The sequence below is a fragment of the Sceloporus undulatus genome, chromosome 3, assembly GCF_019175285.1.
Source record: "Sceloporus undulatus isolate JIND9_A2432 ecotype Alabama chromosome 3, SceUnd_v1.1, whole genome shotgun sequence".
Taxonomy (NCBI): domain Eukaryota; kingdom Metazoa; phylum Chordata; class Lepidosauria; order Squamata; family Phrynosomatidae; genus Sceloporus; species Sceloporus undulatus.
The window spans coordinates 184,131,274-184,147,183 of record NC_056524.1 but is presented as its reverse complement, the minus strand read 5'-3'; the positions used below and the strand labels follow the sequence as shown (position 1 = coordinate 184,147,183).

The window sequence follows — 15,910 nt, the reverse complement described above, 5'->3', positions numbered from 1 at the left end:
ATCTTTAAGCTAACTATGCCAAATTCATAGTTCATCTAATGGCAACAGACCTTGAAGCAGTCTGGAGCAGAAGGGTTCACCCCCTTGCAGCCCTTCAACTGGAATTCTTTAACTGAAGATGCTGAACATCACATTTGAGGCATCATACACATAAAACATGCATTCTTCAATTGAATTGTTAACTATGAATATGGAAAACCAGTGTGGTTTAGTGGTTTAAGTATCGGACCAGGGTTTGAATCCCTGTTCAGCCATGGAAAACCACTGGGTTACTTTGAGCAAGTCACATTCTCTCAGCTAAGGGGAAGGTAATGGCAAACTGCCTCTAAACAAATCTTGCCAGGAAAACCCCATGATAAAGTCACCTTAGGGCTGCCATAAGTCAGAAATGACACGAAGGCACACAACAAAAACAATTAATACATACAGTGGACATTGAGCTGTGAAAAACAGACTCCAACAACAGTATGGTTAAAGTACAGTGACAAACACACATCATTTATTCCCAGATAAATGGGTACAGGTGTGCAGTGGAAAGTTTATCACATAGCCATTTTTCCCCAGTCTGGGCACAGAATGTGATTGGGCTGGAATGGGGGGGGGGGGACTGGTGTTATTGCACTTGAAATTGCTGCTGTGCTGCTGGCCAAACACCACCCTGAGCCAGCTGATTTTGAAGGACTGAAAGCTTCCATATTACCAAGATCAGAGGGATAAGCACAGCTCGGGGACAGGTGGTTGGCCAGCAGCACAGCAGCAATTTCATGTGCAATAACATCCATTTCCCCCCGTTGCAGACCGATCCCATCCCGTGCCCAAATCGGGCAAAAAATGTGTGTGTGATAATCTCCAAAGGGGCTGTGCACACCAGCCATAAAGGCCAGCCTGGGGGGGGGGGTCATGGCACATGGCATCACAGCACTCTTCTGGTGCTGCATCCACATGACTCAGCTCCAAAGGAGCGCCTGAAAGCTGTGGGGCCATGACTATCACGCCCTGGAACAGTCAGATCGGGGCTGCGGTGCATAGCCCCTTAGTCTCTAAGTGCAACAACAATTCTATTTGTGCCACTAACAGTATTTCAGAAACATCTAATGCCATACATACAATTGCTTGTCCCAAGTAATGTTGACCCACTGGAAGTAGACTTACTGGGACTTAGTAAGTCACCACTTACATAAATTTCACTGACTGATGGTGTTAGCGATCTGGCTTGTAAGGATTCTGTGCTTTATTTACATGTGTGTGTGTGTTAAGACTCAGAACCTTATCACATAGCGTTATGATAACATTCCAGGAACCGAATCAGAATGGAATGCAGTGAAGTTTACTGCATGGTTTGGTTCCCATCAAGTTCCCATTCTGAGCTCAAGGTGTTCCAACAGCGTTCCAGGGTAAGAACAATGAAAAACAGTTATCAGACACATGGAACGTTATCATACCGGTACATGAAAAGTTAGTGCAGTAATCCTATCTGTTCTTATATCTGTTCTGTCAGTCCTCGTGTCCTGATTGGCTGAGACAATTTCCTCCTTTGCAGCCCTAGAGCGTCCAAAAAGTCTAATGCTCTTTTGGGTATGATGCAGCGCCATGTTAACATGTTGGAATGCTTTTCCCCAAAGCAGAAACAGTTTCCCCCCACATCATATTTAAACAAATGTGTGTGTATGTATATGTATATAGATATATCGTGTGTGTGTGTGTGTGTGTGTATGTGTGTGTAAAACCAAAAAATCTGCGTACCTACTCACACTGCGAGTAGAAACAAATTGTGATGAGGAATACTTAGAATTTGCTTACCAGAAGGAAGACTATCTACACTGATGAAGTAAAGCATTTTCAATCCAAAGTAAACATCATCAGTTTGTCATTACCAGTATATCATTAGTAGTACATCATACAGAATTCAATTGGACTTGTAGGTTGGTGAAGCATTAATCCTAGTATGTCAGAGAAGACTTGTGCTTCATCAAGGTACAATCCCTAGAATTCTGAAGCATACAGTAATGTTAGATGAAGTGATGGCCAACTGCTTTACATCAGCGTTTTGAATAAACCTACAAAACAGTAGATGTAATTATAAATTCCCTCAATATGTAGGAACAACCAAGCCTTATCCATTTCAGCATTAATTGTTCTTTTTGGTTTTTCTTTTCTTTAATAATGTAATACCACACTGTTCAATGTTTTTTTAAAAAACACTTTGGAATTTGTCTGGAAAACTAATTTATACTGGGCATCAGATGATGGAGTGATGGCATCATGGCATCATGCCCCAGCTAAAGAAATGTGCATGTGCCACAGCACTACGATATGAGAACACACTCAGCAAAAGCACCCATTCAAAGGGGGGCTGTTCAATATAATGTGTTCCCGTTACGTTATCATCCTCTTCTTACTTCTCAAATGTGATGGGTCCCGTTCCCAGATCGTTCTGCCACGGAATGTTTTCGTAACTCGATGGGAATGTTACAGGTTCTGAAGCGACAAAGTTCCCTAAAACCCCTTCTGTGGAGAAGAACTCTTATGTTACTTGTTAGTAATCTGACCAATAGGATTTGAGCCACACTCTAATTCTGCTACTATGGTTGGGGTATGCTAGCATCTGCTCGCTCTCTCTGTCTGCTTGTGACTCTGTTTGGTGAAAGACTGCTAATGCTGTTGTTTTCTGCTGCTTACAATAAAGAAAGTTCTTTTGTGAACCTCTGTCTTCCTGCATGTTATTTCTTACAAGGGAATAGACAGAAGTGAGACTATAGGGTTTACTGCTGAGGGAACCAGCAATAACCTTAACAAATGGGTCTACTCTACATGGAGGTCTGACAAATACATTTAGGCTACAGTGGAACATGTAATACAAATAAACATAGGAGAACAAAAAACTCTTAAATTTCTGAAGAAAAAACTCAGGAAGAAATTAGAGCAAAAGAAACATTTAATAACAAAACTCCTGATATTTATCTGAATGCCAGTGTTTAAACTAAAAAGAAAAACATTTGTGAAAAGTTATTTTTAACAAATTCAAGCATAAACATTTTCACTTCACACTCGATTAAATTTCCTTGTTACATAAAGATTCCCCCCCCCCCCCCCAAAATCACATAAACATCATGTTGGGCAGTCCATATAAAACTGCATTGAGGGCTGATAGATGAATTGCAGGATGGCTTAACTCTCCAGGGCTTTCCTTCTGGTCTTTGGTGTCTTCAGCAGAATCCATAAGATCTGGGTCCACTAGAAATACAGTTCAGAACCAACAATTAAATCAGGCCTACATGATATGATATTTTAAAAGAACAGAGGGCATGATCCAACCAAAGATATACGTTCTAAAGACGTATCTTGCAGTGGATGTTAACATGTGAACAATGTTTCTATTGTAATCTCTAAATCTAAAGCTTTTAGCTTCTGTTTGCTTCGCTATCCATCTCTTCAGGCCTGTTCTGATGCTACATATCAGAGAGAACTGTTTCACATTGTATTACTCCTAAATTCCAGTGTGTCTATTTCTGTCACCATATAATAAATGAGATTGTTTGTCAGTGATTTAAATATGTAGCTCTTTCATTACATTGTCTAACTGTAAATCACTGCCAAATCTGATGTTAATACCAACCACATGGGGGGCATATCCATACTGATTTAAAAGGCCACAATGTCCTAGTTTCTGTTCCAATTTTATTTTGGAGATCCATACACATTTTATTTATCTTAGAATATTTTCTGTCAGCTCCTGATATGGACAGAAGAAAAACTGGAAAGCACATATTTACATCAGAAGAATGAAAGGGAGACAAAGTCCCACATGTTGTGTGATGCCCCAAAACATTTATTTCTTTGGAAGTCCAACATGATTTGGACTTATCACCAATTGGCTTTCTTTGGCAGCAAATAAAAATTTCTGGAGTTGGGCTTTCTAAGAAATAGAAGGAAGGAAGCTCCTGATATGGATTAGATACTTTTTTTTTAATACCACCTGCCCAATATTTTAAGCCATTATAAATTGGTAAGAACAGAAACAAAATCTGAAATTTTTGCACAGTAAGTGACAGCATCTCAAAGGCTGTTTGAGTCTTATGTGTGAAAATGGCCTCTAACAGGTTGGGGGTTTGAATCTCCTGCAGTTAAAACAACAAACAGTCACACAGAGAAGGGCATGGGGGCTCAATCAGATCAGGAGCACAGTACTGGGAGTGGAAGGGCTTCACACTTTCCCTTGATGCTCTGTAAAAATCAATGCTCAAAGCTTCTGTTTCCCCTCAGGCATCATACAGGTGTGTGTGTTTGTGTCTTCAAACCACCTGTTGACTTATGATGAACCCATGAATTTTACAGCGTTTTCTTAGACAAAGAATCCTCAGAAGTGGTTTTTCCAGTTCTTTCTTCTGAAATATAACTCACAGCACTTTGTATTGACTGTCTCCCATCCAAGTTCTAATCAGGGCTGACCTGGCTTAGCTTCCAAGGTCAGACAGCATCTGGTGCTTTCATATAGGTACCAGCAAATTTTCTCCAACAAAATAACTTACAGATGCAGGAAGCCAATATTAATTGAGAAAACTGGGTGGACAGGGAGAGACAAAGGATAACCTTCCCCTTCTCCAGCTCCAGAGTCCTAACTTATTTGGGATCCTATCTGTCTGGTATTATTTTCTAAAACTGCAGAATAGCCTAATTCTAGATCAACAATGTTATTTGTAGTTTGGCTTACTGTGTCCTTTTCTCACAGAAAGGAAACAGCAAACTTTCTGATACTAGTGTTGGCAGAAATAATTTGGATTATTTTATAAGTTTACTGTCACCCTATTATTTAGTTGAACAATTTTCTTAGTGTGGTTTTTTGTGGGTTTTTCAGGCTATGTGGCCATGTTCTAGAAACATGGCCACATAGCCCGAAATACCCACAAAAAACCATGGATGCTGGTCATGAAAGCTTTCGACTTCACAATTTTCTTAGCTCTGAAGCTATGTAGATATGTTCCTGGTTTCAAACAGGATCTCTCTCTTTCACATACACATTTTTAAAAAGACATATGACATCTTTTAGCAAGCCCAGTAGGTTATTCTTTTAATCATCTTGTTCTAAAGTGTGGTTATGGAGCTATCAAATTTACACAGATTAAAGTAGTAATGTATCTACTAGCCTGATAAGCATTTCAAATATACATAGGCACACCTCAGTTAACAGAGTCTTTGGCAAAGAAGCTTAATTGAAAAAAGTCATTTTCTGCTTGCCCAGACCACTTTTCCTTCTCATTCTTTGTCTAGCTGGAAGTGTTTTAGCCTCATTGGAATTGAGAAGATAGTAAAGCAAAGTGGAGAAACCCATAATGTCAGTGTCAGGTTGCAGCAGCACATTTGCAGCAAACAATACAATAAACCTTCAGTTGGGAAAGAATAGGATTCTATTCTAGCTGATTCTATTTTAGCTGTGTATACCTCCCTACAATAGCCATGATATAAGGAGCAGCCTCCAGAATTCCTTACTGAGGATGGGCAAACAGCAAAATACAGAGAAAAGGAGAGAGTAGATAAGCCTGCTCTCTAGCTATATCCAGCATGTTAAAAAAGCACAAATCTAGCAGTTTGGCTACCAAAATGAAAATCATAAGGAAAATTGTTGAACTGCTTTCCTTTCCCTTTCCTTTCCTTTTTTTGTGGTGTAGGAACCTGTCTCTATTCTTTTCATATTATTACTGCTTCTGGTACCAAAGCTTCTGTTAAAGAAATAATGCTCAGAACACATCAACTTTGTTAACTGAGGTCTACTTGTATAATATGATCATTTAAAAAACAAAACAAGCAAATGGTAAAATTAAAATTATGTGTTTGTACAGTGAATTCTTGAATTATATTTTGTACTGTGTATTTTATTTTTAAAAACTTCATAATTTTACCCTTAGGAACTTCATCCACAGCAGCCTTACTCTTCTGAAGGATACGAACAGCATGTCCAGTTGTTTTGCCTACTTTTATCAAGTCTGCAAAGAAACACAATACTTTATTAGTTAACACATATCCAAACAGAAAACACACAAAACAAGGGAACAGAATCCAGCTCTGCCCACTTCCATTTGTTAATGATGGAATTGCTCTGTTTAGAGCTAGGTCCATGTAAGCTAACTGAAATCAGTGGATTTTGGTATACCTGTGGTTCAAATCTACAATGATACTTTAACGTTGTACAATAGAATGTTGCTTATGATCAAAAGCCAAGAAACAAACAGAGAATAACTGTAACATAACCTGTCATAAACTAAGGTTCAAAAATGGAATTGGCATTGTAATGAGGTACGTTCTTGGCAGTAATTCAGCCTTAGTTGATCTGGCTTCTTCTCTCCTTACAGAGTGAGGGCCGAGACAGACAGGCAGGAAGTGGCATGCCGGCGCAAATTCTGATGCCTTTAGAGTATTTAGGAACAGGAAGAAAATAATTACAGATACTCCATTGCATGGTACCAATGGACTGCCTGAAACTAGAAAGTTTGCTGCTTCCAGACTCTTCAATTTTGCAAATAATGGTTTCACTGCCACATATAAAGAATACTAATTATAATTTGCAGTACAAAGTATTAAGTTTTGGACTAACTGCTTCATGGAAGTTGTTTTTACATACTTTCACATAAGCTGTTCAGGTTTATTGCATTTTCTTCCAGGGTAGTATGCCATTGGTTGGCTATGATGGAATGTACTCCAGCAAGGCTTAGAATGATTGCTGTCTCTGTTGGCAGTTCCAGAGAAAGGCGTAGAGAACTAGAGAAGACAATAAGAAACCTTAAATATGGTAAATGAAAATTGGAAGTACAAGCATTCCTGATTGATCTGTGTACACAGGACAAAACAAATATTTGCCCAGGTTTCTTCTTTTAGTTACACCAACAAAGGTGAATTGCATTTCTCTTAACTGGCTCTCATCAGCATGTCTGGCACCAAGTACAGTCTTGCAAACCATGAAGTCACATAATACACTATGGTTGATGTGTGGCTATTCCTAAGCGCCCATTCTTTGCCATATTCAATTACAGTCGCCCCTCTATTTTCGTGGGGAATCCGTTCTGGACCCCCTCCCCCCGGAAAAATGGAAATTCATGTATATTCAAGCCCACTGGCTTGAATGGGTGGCTATGGGTGCATAGCCCATTGTTTCCTCCTCCATTTCCCACTTGCATGTATGCGAGCGATGTGGATCTCAAGTCCGCGAAAACGGAGGGGTGACTGTAATAGTAAATCCCATTAAAATTAAAGGAAACGACTTTCAAAAAGGAGTACAATACAGATTCATTAAACTTACGTATTTTAATAGGGTTCTGTATCCTACCCTATTGCAGTTTAAAATCAGTCAGCATGCACAGTACAACAATAGCAACCGCTGCCTACTGTTGAGATGAAAAGCTTATTTTACCTTCTATCCTCATCGAGATCTCTCACTCGTACAGCACTTGGCTTTGTATGCGCAAGTTCTAAAAGTACCATCAGTTTACATTCTAAGGAGAAAGTGAAAACATAATGTCATTTCAGAAGCATATAGATCCTAGAATGTATGAGTAAAACTATGCATGTTCCTACCAGCACTATTAGTCTTTTCCACACAAGGATATTATAGTGGAATGGGGACTGGCATCAGCAGGTGGGGCGGGGTGGGGGGCTTTTCATATGATATGGCCCCTGTTCTGCTTTCCTCTTCATGTAATCACACCCTTTTTGGCCACAAAATAATTATTGGCTTGTCAGCCCAGGTCATGGTATTGTTCTGTGCCTTTTTTCTGGTGTGAAAGATTCCTTTTGCAAATCCCAATTTAGGATTCATGTGGATCCAGGTGGGTGGGCTCTTCGTATGGGATGGCATTATTTAGTTGGGAGGCTGAAAAAAGTCATTGTGGGATCACCTGAGGGGCAAGGTTGAGAAGCAGGGAAGGTAAGTTCATCCATGTGTGGTGGATGGGAGGGGAGCTGTGTAAAGACGTCTGCTCTGAGATAGAAAAAAGTCTACCAGAGGAATTTACCTTTCTAGGCACAATCCAATATTTGTTTACTCAGAGGTAATCCCCACTGATGTCAGCCAAGTTTACTCCCTAGTATATGTTTGGGCTTGCAGCCTCTAAATGCTCTCTACTGGGGAAGGAAGGCAGACTGTGGATGGAGGAACACATTTGCACTCTTAATGTGTATTATTCACAAATAGCTCTCAGTGTGAGAAAGTTAAAGTACACATGACCCATCACTAGGATTATGGAACTGAAGCTGAAGTGTAAAAGCTAACATTACAATCATGGTAGCATAATGCAAGCATAAACCCCACTTCTCTAGTGAAACAATGGACCAGGGTGGAAGACACTTGGAAGGGTGGGAGACTACGGTTAGTAGAAGGGAACAGAATATTTGGGGGGGGGGGACCAGGAGAGACCACCCTGCATGTATGAAAATACTTCCAGTCATACAAATACAAAATATCAAATCCTGCCTTGAATGAGCAATATACTGTCCTATCTGCACTGCACCCTCGTTCACTTTGTTCTTCCCCTTTTTCATTCTCGATCTGTGGTCCCTCTGTCTCCTGACCTCCAGATGATCCTCTTACTCTCTCTGTTCCCCCCATTCTCCTCCTGTCTTCCAAGTTGCCACTTAGATTCCATGTCTTCTTAATTTTGCCACTCGTTTCTGGTGGCGCAGTGATTAAATGGCTGTACTGCAGCCACTCACTCACAAACTATAAAGATGCGAGTTCAATACCAGTCCAGGGGCTTAAGCTTGACTCAGACTTGCATCCTTCCGAGGAGGTCGCTAATATGAGTACCCAGTTTAGCTTACACTTTGTAAACCACTTAGAGTGTGCTTAAGTGCACTGATAAGCAGCATAGAAATGTACTTGCTGTTACTTTTTCACCCCATTTGACAGCTGATCTAACATTTTCATTCATCCATTCATTCTCTAGCCATTCTACCAATACTGGGATTCAGGCTCCCCTGATAAACCCTCACCCAGGCAGAAGTGACATTTTAGTCTCCCCCTCCGAGTCATGTTTTGCCAATGAATTCATAAAGTTGCACCTAAAAGGTGGACATTATATGCTGTCACCTTGATGTACTGTAAATAATACTTGGCATACCGTTAATGATTTATGACAGCTTAAGTCCAATTTATGCCATTGCAATTCACTGTATGGCTATTGTGTGGGTCAGAATTCTCTTCCAACTAAGCAACATCTGAAATCCTCCCTAAACCACCTTGGAATCATGCAGGCCCCCCTACCCCTATTGGCCATTTCCAGGTTTTCAGGAGTGGGGGGAATCAGTAGTGATGTGTCCTGCTATTTTCATTTACCTGGACATGCTGCAAGGACATCATCGTCAGGGATGTGCCAAGAATTCGGGAGTCCCCTGAAGATGCATGTTACATAAAGATTCAGCTAATGGAAAATAGGTGGATCAGAGATGCTGCATTGGGGAAGGCAGCAACCAAACCACAGTGATGTTGTTATTTGCTGGTTTGTGCCTTCAAGTCGACTGTGACTTATAGTGACCCTCTCAGAGGGTTTTGTTTGGCAAAGTTTAGTATAAGGAGGTTTGCCATTGCATCCCTCTTAAACTGAGGAAGTGTGACTCACCTACTGGATTTCTGTAGCTAAGCAGGAATTCTGACACTGGCCTCCCAAAGTCCTATTCCAACACTGAAACTACTATACCACAGTGGCTTTCACTTTGGCCCTCCAGATATTTTGGACTACAGCTTCTGCAATCCCTTACTGTTGGCCATATTGGATCTAGCTGACAGGCGCTGTAGACCTCATCTTACTCCCAGTGCTTGTCTTTGGATAACTGAAACAGGAAGTGAAAATTTCTTGTCTACGCATGGCCCATTTGAAGGAATTTTGTTGGTAAGAACCACCCACTTGTTTGTGTATGTGTACACAAGTTCAAGTTTGCCTAGGCCTGCTTCTTTCACAACAAAGCATGGTTTGTTGTGATGTTTCAATACAGCCAGTGTGCTCTTTCTGCTTTCACCAGCAACTGTAAAAATACACTCCAAAAATTATAATAATTTAATCATAAATTTCAATTTAAAAATAACACACTGTTTGATATCTAGGGGATTTTTGTTTTTGTTTCAATAAGTCACCTGGGAAGTTCATTGCAGCTAGCCTTTCAAGCAGTATATGACAGAGGAATCTTTCCATTCCAGAGAAGAAAAAAGCACTGCAGTTGCTCAGTAAATGTTCCCACTCCGCCTGACTGGGAAAAAAATCAATTCTTTTTTATTTTAACAATACAGTACATTCATTTGTTATACTCAGAACAAAACATAATGATAGCACAGTATAGGACAGTGATACCAGAATATGTAGTGTCTTTGAGGGTATGTGATTTCAAGTCCGTAACAGCCCTATTCAAACATTATGTAAACTGAGTAACATGAGAAGAGGACATGTACTAACCCTGCTCTCCCCACTGTCAGCTACTGTGCTGAAGAGGAGAGCCTTTACTCTCTGTGGATACTATCTCAACTGATCTGGAATCTTGGAAAATTAAGGTTCGAATTGCATAGAGCCTCCATACACGGAGATGCTTCTCTTCAGAAAATGACTTCAGGTAAGCCAAGCAATTGAAGTGGCACCAGAAAGGTTAGGAGACTAGCACTGTCTCTTTCCTTGGTATTTATTACAATTACCTTTCATAAAGCCTGAATATGGCTGCAATATGACATCAAATTATATTCCATGGAAATGGCTGATTTAGCTAAAAGCCAGAGAGGCAAGAGATTTTACTTTTGCAGAATCGTATTTTGTTGCAGAATGTACAAAGAACTAGACATACAAAGTAGACACTTTATGACTGTCACCTGAAAATTTGTAAACAGTGTTCCTGTATACAAGTTTGCTTGTTTGTTTATAGACAAAAGTGTCTGAGACAAACATTGACCTCAAAGAATGATTGCTTTTATCTATTCGGTACTTTTTTGTCCCAGCCAGTACTGGGACAAAAAATAAATAAATACCCCATGCTGTTTAACAGTGAGCCATGATAGTAAGAAGCAAAAGTGACAGATTCTGGTTTTTTATAGATGGGCTCCATCTGGAGTAGGAAATTGGAATTCTCGGTGTATCTTGGACATACAAGATGTGTAAAGGTAACCCTAATCCTAGCTCTACTGCTACCCATCAATACACTGGAATTCCCATGGAGTCAGAAAATATTCCAAAATTCAGATTTTTTTTAAAGTTGTCATTATGAGGTTTAAGAACCTCATGCTCTCACATTAGCTTTTGATTTATGGCAGGACAGTGCATTGGTTTGACTCTTTAAAGCAGTTCAAAGATAAATACATTAGACATTTCTTTAGATTCTAAAATCTTCTTTCTTGCAAAACAAACTTACATACCTTGGAAAATGTGAGCTACCAATAAAACCATCCCAACGATGTGTAAATGGCTCATATTTCTCTAGGATTGTCTGAAATTGTTGGCCAGGACTTTCTGATTCTAAGTAAAACAAATTTATCATAATGAAAAACAGGTTGCCTGCTTGTAAATGTGGTTCTTCTGATAAAGCTGGTGTAAAAAAAACCAGCAATTGGCTATATAAGTCTAAACCTCTATATATTTTAAAATGTAGTATACAAGCCTTGAAAATAAGGGGCTCAACAGACCCCCCCCCCCCCCTTTGAAGCAGCCTGCAGCTGCTCCTTTCCTCACCGGATCAGGGCTGTGGCAACAACATGCCACGGTCCTGAACTGACCTTTACGTGGAGCAAAATGAAGCCTCAAAAAAGCGGCTCCTTTTTGCACTGTGGAAGGGGCGCCCTAGCCCAGTGATGGCAAACTTTTTAGAGACTGAGTGCCCAAAGAGCAACCGAAAACCCACTATTTATCACAAAGTGCCATGTCCCTTTGGCTTTCTAGTAACAAACTCTGGCAAACTCTGTGCTGGGCAACAGCTTGTGTGCCCACAGAAAGGGCTCTGAGTGCCACCTCTGCCCTAGCCACTGTGGTGGCTGTTCTCCTCTTCTTTGGGGCAGCACATGTAAATGCTGTGCTGAAGATGCGGCATGATGCTACCTGCCGCCTGGTCAGGCAGGCAACGTGGAGGCAGAGTCAGGGCATTAAGTTGGGGCATGCCCCCACTCTGCTCCTACACCGGCTCTTTATGCTAGTCTGTGAAGGGCCTAAGTCTACCAAATTTGGTAGCATACCAACTAACCAATGTTGCCAGCTGAGGTTTGTGGCTTTTTGTTTCCACATTCCATATAGAGAGAGAGGGGCATAGAAACACAAGTCACAAAAAAACCAACCCTTCAGTTTCTGTGTTAAATATCTGTCAAATAATCTGGCAAAGCACAGCTAAACTGCTCAATCTCTCCACTGCTAAACCCTGCATTTGTGTTAGTTTCAGAGATTCTTCCTTCTTCCTCAGCCCACATGGAAACCAAGTAGTTAGGTGGCGAAAGGGCAGAGTATCCTCTCTTTCACTCCTTACCCCATTCACATCCCAGCTCCCTGTGACTCTAAGGCACGTTTTAAATACAAACTGTAATACATTATTTTTTCTTGATTTTTTAAAAAAATATCATATCATTAGTTGGAATGACATGTTTTACTTCCTAAGGATATACTTGGGAAATTGATGCACTTTCAAAACTCGCTAATTTTCTTTAATATATCAAATATAAATATATTATTTTTTGTAGTAGACATTTTCTAATCTACAAATGAGCTGCACTGTCTTTGAAATTGGTTTCAATCAATTTGTAAAAGAAAAAGCTGGTTTCTTATGGTCAGTTATGGCAGAGACATAATGTCTTATGAACTTAAGATTTTACAGACAGTACCTCTTTTTCTTGCTTCATCATATGGATCGACAACATCTGAGATATTTGTTAAGAACACAAAATCAGATTTTGAGAACAATCAGTTTAAATGGTCTAGAGAATCTATTTCACCCCCATAATTTTCATGAATATAACCACTAGTTTTAAGCGGGGAAAAGGGGCAATAGTAGGTCATGTAGGAGGACCAGTTATGAACTTTAAAAATATCTCCCATTTTTTTAGTCTGAATTGCTGATTACAGTTATCAGCTCCAACCTTCTGAAATTGAGCATCTAGGGTTGTCAGAGTTAAAACTTGTGATGACACTTGTATCTTTAAGTGCTGTGTAGAAGAATGGTTATCTATAGAGCAAATGTAATGTAGTGATTTGGGTGTTAGACTAGGACTCTGGAGATCAGGGTTCAAATCCCCACTCAGCCATGGAAACCCACTCTTTCATCCTCAGAGGAAAACAATGGCAAACTCTTGTGAACAAATATTGCCAAGAAAACCATGTGATAGGTTTGCCTTATGTTGGAAATGACATGAAGGCACACATCAACATCAACAACAACAAGCAGAAGCTTCAGTAGGTGCCACGTGTCATGTAAACAGGTAACAAACAAGGCCTGGTGAAATTTTTTCTTCTATACAGCCATTAAACACACCGGAGTCTTCTCTAGTTTTTCATTCTGGCAACCCTAGGAACATTTGTCTTTACCTCCTTTCCATACTGTCTAATTATTTTTCCCCACTAATCAACAACCACTCATACTGTGTTCACATTATTTTTTCTTGGTTGTAAATCAAGGTTGGGGACCTTTTTTTTAGCCCAAAAGCCAAATTCAGTTTCAGAGAAGTTCTTGGGGCTGCATTCCAGTGGTGGTTGAGGCAAAACTAGCAGTGTGTTTTAGCTGAAAGCTCCAATTGCTAGTAACTAAACCTTAAGAAATTTTAGGATTTTTTTTTACCCTTTTGAATGAACAAACCCTGTACAAAAGTGAAGTAATCACTAAACAGGGAAGGACAACTTCCAGAGGGGGCTAGGGATTACTCCAAGACCTCAGAGAACAGCATATGCCCCCTGTTGACAACCTTCAATTATTTAAAAAATGTTTTTAAAGTGAACAGGGGCCTTTTTTCAAAATAAAAAGAAGGCAGAAGACACTTCTAGGTTTGTCAGAAAAGGTACCCAAGCGAAAACATGGGAGGAGAGCACAAAACTATTGAGAAATGTCATCTTACAATCCCTATAAAGTGCAAGTGGATTTGTAGCTTAAAAATGGGAGAGAGGGATGGTACAGTAGTGGTGGGTCCAGGCTATCCATCTTTCCACTAAACAACGATAAAGGAGAATGGAGCCAGAGGCTCAGATTTGTGAGGGCTGCTTTGAGCCTGAGATCTCCTACTCCATTTGAAATACTAGCGTATTGTAGGTCATATAGGGGCTCGACAGATGAGCGGCTCTGTGCCACCCGTTCCCCCCCCATCATTGCCACAGCAACCAAAAGGCATGGGAGCAAAAATGAGCAGCTTCCTGGAAGGGGGCGCGATTGGCAAACTAGCGCCCTGATTGCATCACTTCCGGCCAGCGTAGTTTGGGTGCTGCAGCACACTCACACCATCATGGCAGCCCCCATGTGGACAGGGCCCCACCATGATAGCGCCAGCGGTGCACCGTACGGTTCAGGAACGTGTGGATGCTCTGCACTCCTGAGCTCTAAAATCGGCCCCAGACCACAGCTTTCTGGAAGTCTGTACTGGGCCATACTTGCTAAGTTGTTCGACACAAGTCTATGAGATTCAGCACTAACTATTTGTAGTTTGCCCTTTTATCTTAAGGTAAAGGTAATGGTAAAGGTAGTCCCTTGACATGAATGTCTAGTTGTAACTGCCTGTAGGGAGCAGTGCTCATCTCCGTTACTAAGCTGAAGTGCCAGCATTGTCCAAAGACTGCTCTGGTGGTCATGGCCAGCATGACTGCACTGAACGCTGTTATCTTCCCAATGAAGGGGTACTTATTTATCTACTTGAATTTGCATGCTTTCGAACTGCTAGATTGGGAGAAGCTGGGATTAGCAACAGGAGCTCACCTCATCATGCAGCACTAGAGCCTTGAACTGTCAACCTTCCAATCTTCCGATTGTCAAAACTGGCATCTTAACCACTAAGCAATCACATCCTTTTTGCCTTAAGGATAACTAACTAAATTCTGAAGATGATTCAATCATCTCAAGTAGTGTGTAATGGCCATGCTATGGATCACACTAGGGATAGACTCCAAGGGAGCTGGTAAGACTCCATGGGACTTTAAAACTCATGGCTTTAAATAATAATAATAATAATAATAATAATAATAATAATAATAATAATAATGTATTTGTATCCCACCCCTCTGAGAACACTCTGGTGAACTGTAATTTTTGAAAGGATACATTTAACATTGTGTATATCTATTGGAATGCAGTTGGGTGGTAGAACACGGTTAAGGGCAGGCTGTTGTTAAATAGGAGAGAGTTTTAGATTGGGTACAGAAAAAATAGCATAATTCTAAAACAGTTTACTCAGAATTAATGAGTTCAGCTAGGACTTACTTCATGCTTGACACTGATAAATAGAAAAAAGCTAATTTATATTGAAGAGGATTCCAATTGCCACTAAGACTGAATCAGCGTAAGAATGCTGCAACTACAGCTACAAGAAATTAGTTCAAATACTGTATACACAAATTTCCAGATCCTGGTCTGTTCTAGAAGACTGATGTTATGTTACACTTGTCATCTTATCATATATGAATAAGGGTACTCTCTCTCTCTTTCTCTTTGCTCTTCATGGGGCTTTGCTGACTGCAGCATATTTTCTCAGATTCATTTAGATGACAAAGAAAGGGTTGAAGTTAGGAGACCCTCATGTGTGTGTGCATGTGTGAGTATATGTACTTTATTTATTTATTTATTATTTTTAGAATTTTATTGAATATTAAAAACAAACATACACCTTAAAACAATCTTGCCATCTTACATTCAAACTCCTCAAGTACATCAAAACTGAGTTGAGTATCATCAAACTAACACAGGAACGAAGGTAATAACAAAAAAGGTTTTCATA

General features: G+C 40.2%; 1 protein-coding gene across 1 annotated transcript in view; it reads right to left on the bottom strand.

The window, feature by feature from the left end:
* Positions 1-2,925: 2,925 nt before the first annotated feature.
* CFAP46 (cilia and flagella associated protein 46) overlaps positions 2,926-15,910 on the bottom strand; it is a 146,761-nt gene continuing 133,776 nt past the window's right edge. The window contains 8 exon segments of the mRNA XM_042458467.1: positions 2,926-3,234; positions 5,898-5,981; positions 6,617-6,753; positions 7,403-7,484; positions 10,118-10,230; positions 11,378-11,477; positions 12,824-12,859; positions 15,238-15,298. Of these exon segments, the coding sequence (XP_042314401.1) occupies positions 3,098-3,234; positions 5,898-5,981; positions 6,617-6,753; positions 7,403-7,484; positions 10,118-10,230; positions 11,378-11,477; positions 12,824-12,859; positions 15,238-15,298 (750 nt within the window). The 3' untranslated portion in view covers positions 2,926-3,097.